The sequence below is a fragment of the Lepus europaeus genome, chromosome 10 (genome assembly GCF_033115175.1).
Source record: "Lepus europaeus isolate LE1 chromosome 10, mLepTim1.pri, whole genome shotgun sequence".
Lineage (NCBI taxonomy): Eukaryota > Metazoa > Chordata > Mammalia > Lagomorpha > Leporidae > Lepus > Lepus europaeus.
The window spans coordinates 115143177-115147175 of NC_084836.1; the positions used below are offsets into that span (position 1 = coordinate 115143177).

At 71.3% G+C, this 3999-nt stretch overlaps 1 protein-coding gene across 1 annotated transcript; it reads left to right on the forward strand.

Annotated features, from left to right (window-relative positions):
- The first annotated feature begins 981 nt into the window (after positions 1 to 981).
- Positions 982 to 2758, forward strand: CEBPB (CCAAT enhancer binding protein beta). The gene has a single exon (XM_062202393.1). The coding sequence runs from the start codon at positions 1177 to 1179 to the stop codon at positions 2218 to 2220; it is 1044 nt and encodes a 347-aa protein (XP_062058377.1). The 5' UTR covers positions 982 to 1176; the 3' UTR covers positions 2221 to 2758.
- The last annotated feature ends 1241 nt before the right edge of the window (positions 2759 to 3999 follow it).

A 3999-nucleotide genomic window follows, 5' to 3' on the forward strand; every position in this document is an offset into this window, starting at 1 on the left:
TCTGCAGCACCCCGTTCAGTCCACTTGGCCCCTCTGTGGGGATCCCTCTGCAGCCGCCGTGTGGCACAAGAGCGGTCCCCCTGGAGCTGTGCGGGGGGTGGGGGGACGAGACCACGACCGCCCGGAGAGGTCGGGTGGCTCCCTCCCAAGGTCAGCGTGGCAGAGCCGGGCAGCCGCCGCCCCTTCGCCACCCGTCCCAGGGGCCCAGCTGGGGCGGAGCGGGGGCAGAAGCCCCAGGTGCGGTCTACGAGGGCGGGCAGGTGCGGGAGGGGCGGGGCGCGGGGCGGGGCGCGGTAGACCCCGGCCAGGGCCCCCCGGAGCGCGCCCCTGCCCCCTCGCCCGCCCACCCCCAGGGTCTTCTCCTCCGCGGTGGCTTTAAGCGCGGAGTCGGGGAGTCGTCCCGGGCGTGGAAGTCGCCATTCCCAGCGCAGCGGACCCAGGGGGCAGGGCTTGGGGCGGGGCCGCGGCCGAGGCGGGGCCGGGGAGTCGGGCGCTTCTCCGCGAGCCGGACCTGGGGCCCGGGGCTCCGGGGTCCGCGCTCCGGAAGACGCCGGGGCCGGGTCGGACCCACCCGAAGCCACCGCCTCCTCCAGCAGGGGGCGGGCCGCGGCCGCGTTTCGGGTAGGGGGAGGCGACCAGGTCGCCCCCTCCCCTTCCCGGGCAGCCTCCAGCCCAGAGGGGGCGGTCCGGGGGCGGGGTCGCGCCTCCCCCTGTCGCTCCCAATCCCGGGGCCGCCGGGTGGGGGTGGGCAGGGGGGCGTGAGGCCAGCCTCCGCCACCCCCAGCGGCCGGCGGACCCCAGCCCGGGGCGCGCTCTGGCCCCCGCGGGGCCGGTCCCCGGCGTCCCGCCGCCGCCGCCCTCCCGGGGGTCCTGGGCGGCCGCGGCCGCTGCGTTCCGGCGGCGGCGGCGGGAGGGGCCGGGGCGGCCCCCAGCGTGACGCAGCCGTTGCTATGGGTCGCCTTATAAATAACCGGGCTCGGGAGAAACTTTAGCGAGTCAGAGCCGCGCACGGGACCGGGAAGGGGACCCATCCGAGGGTCCAGCCGCCAGCCCCCGCACTCCCAGCGGCCACGCCGGCAGCGGCCCAGCGGCGACAGCTCGGAGCCGGGAGGCCGCGCCACCCGCGGGCCGGCCGGAGCGGGCAGCCCCAGGCCCCCTCCCCGGGCACCCGCGTTCATGCAACGCCTGGTGGCCTGGGACCCAGCATGTCTCCCGCTGCCGCCGCCGCCTGCCTTTAAATCCATGGAAGTGGCCAACTTCTACTACGAGGCGGACTGCTTGGCTGCTGCGTACGGCGGCAAGGCGGCCCCCGCGGCGCCCCCCGCGGCCAGACCCGCGCCGCGCCCCCCCGCCGGCGAGCTGGGCAGCATCGGCGACCACGAGCGCGCCATCGACTTCAGCCCGTACCTGGAGCCGCTGGGCGCGCCGCAGGCCCCGGCGCCGGCCACGGCCACGGACACCTTCGAGGCGGCTCCGCCCGCGCCCGCCCCCGCGCCCGCCTCCTCCGGGCAGCACCACGACTTCCTCTCCGACCTCTTCTCCGACGACTACGGGGGCAAGAACTGCAAGAAGGCGGCCGAGTACGGCTACGTGAGCCTGGGGCGCCTGGGGGCCGCCAAGGGCGCGCTGCACCCCGGCTGCTTCGCGCCGCTGCATCCGCCTCCGCCGCCGCCGCCGCCGCCGCCCGCCGAGCTCAAGGCGGAGCCGGGCTTCGAGCCCACGGACTGCAAGCGGAAGGAGGAGGCCGGAGCGCCGGGCGGCGGCGGCGCCGCAGGCATGGCGGCGGGCTTCCCGTACGCGCTGCGCGCCTACCTCGGCTACCAGGCGGTGCCGAGCGGCAGCAGCGGCAGCCTCTCCACGTCCTCGTCGTCCAGCCCGCCCGGCACGCCGAGCCCCGCCGACGCCAAGGCGCCCCCGGCCGCCTGCTACCCGGGGGCGGCGCCAGCGCCCTCGCAGGTCAAGAGCAAGGCCAAGAAGGCGGTGGACAAGCACAGTGACGAGTACAAGATCCGGCGCGAGCGCAACAACATCGCCGTGCGCAAGAGCCGCGACAAGGCCAAGATGCGCAACCTGGAGACGCAGCACAAGGTCCTGGAGCTCACGGCCGAGAACGAGCGGCTGCAGAAGAAGGTGGAGCAGCTGTCGCGCGAGCTCAGCACGCTGCGGAACTTGTTCAAGCAGCTGCCCGAGCCCCTGCTCGCCTCCTCCGGCCACTGCTAGCGCGGCCGCCCTGCGGGCCGCGGGACTGCGCCGAGCGCCCGGCCCCGGCCCGGCCCCGGGGCGCTCGGCCGCGCGCGCGGGGAGCCCGCCGGCGACCTGGCTACTTTCCCTCGCTCTGTCTGCGGCCGCAGCCACCGCGCGCCGTGGCGGTTGGGGAAGACGCGTGTGCGCGCACGGACGGACGACGGGCGCTCTCCGCTGCCGCTCCGCGGGCGCCGGCGGGCGGGCCGCTCTCGAAGTTGATGCAATCGGGTTCAACATGGCTGAACGCGGGCGCACACGACCCTGACGCAACCCACGTGCAACTGTCAGCCGGGCCCTGAGTAATCAGCCAGCGATGTTCCTGCGGGGTTGTTGCTGTCCATGTTGTTTTTGTTTTTGTTTTTGTTTTTTTGGTCTTTTTTTTGTATTATATAAAAAATAATCTATTTCTATGAGAAAAGAGGCGTCTGTATATTTTGGGAATCTTTTTCCGTTTCGAGCATTAAGTGAGAATACTTTGAATAAACTTTTTTTTTGAGAATGGTTACAAAGCCTTTTGGGGGCAGTAGTTGGATTTTGATTTTTTTTTTTCCTCTTTCCTTTTGGATTTACAGGGTTTTGGCTTTGCCGTTCTGGTGTGTAGGGGGTTGTGTGTGGGGGGCATCATTATTTTTGGAGCTTTTGGTGGCTGGCCGGGGGTGTTGCAGCTGCTTTCTCGCCCCCTCTGGAGATGGGGGCGCCTGCCCTGGGGGAGCAGAGCTGGAGCAGGCTTCTGGGGTGACTCAGCGCCCTAGGGTGCTGGCGCCGGGCGGCTGTGAGCTCTGCTTGGGGCCAGGCTCAGGTCTGTGACCCCCCCCCCCCCGCGCTCTGTTTGGGGGACCAGCCTGGGGGTGTGAGCGGGCCTGGCCAGCAGGAAGAGGGGCACTGGGCTGGGCAGGGGGCGGCCTGCCTCCTCCTCTGGCCCCTGTCCCGCTGTGGGGGAACTTGTCACTCGCCTGCTTTGCGGCCCGGAGGCTCGGCCTCACCTGCTGGCTCCGGGTGGCTGTGCCCGGACTTGAACCCGGGGGACTTGAATCCTGCCTGCTCCGGGGTCCGTCTGCGCTCTCCCGCCCCTCCCCCAGCACCCCGCCCCCATCCTGAGCCCGGACAGCATTCCTGGGAGCTGAGCTTGTAGATGCGGGGGTTGATGGAACCCCGCGCGGTGTCGCCCGGTGCCTGGCGCGCACCGGGGCTTATATAAGCGTTTGCCTGTGCGATTATTTTTTGCCGGGAGGCTCCTGGCATCGGGCGTCTCTGTCCTCGGGCAGCGCCAGTGTGGCGGGCGCTTGCCAGGGACCACGCTGCCTGCGAACGCGGGCCCTGCCCGGGCTGCTTTGGGCCTCACTGGTCTCTGGGAAGCCGGCGCGACGGTGGTGCCTGTTGCTGGGGCCGCGGAGCAGCTGCCGCCCTCAGCTCTGCATGGGCTCCGGACACTGGCTCAGGGTCCCCGTGCCCCGAGGGACTCAAGAGCGGCAGCTTCAGAGAGGGGCTTGCCGGGCCTGGGGTGGCCCGGGGTCTTGGGAGCAGCTGCCGACGGTGCGGTTTGAGGCTGGGGAGAGCGTTTTCTTGCATTGCTTTTACCCTGTGGGAGCCCTGGATGTGGGGGACGGAGGCAGCGAGACCCCGGGCGCCCCCACCATTTGGAGCTCTGGCTGGACACACGCTTTGCCTCCCGGTCACCAGCGTCTCCCAGTGGTGGCTGCAAGGGGCGGGGCAGACTGCTGGAGCCAGGTAACCTGTCGTTGGCCCTGACCAGGT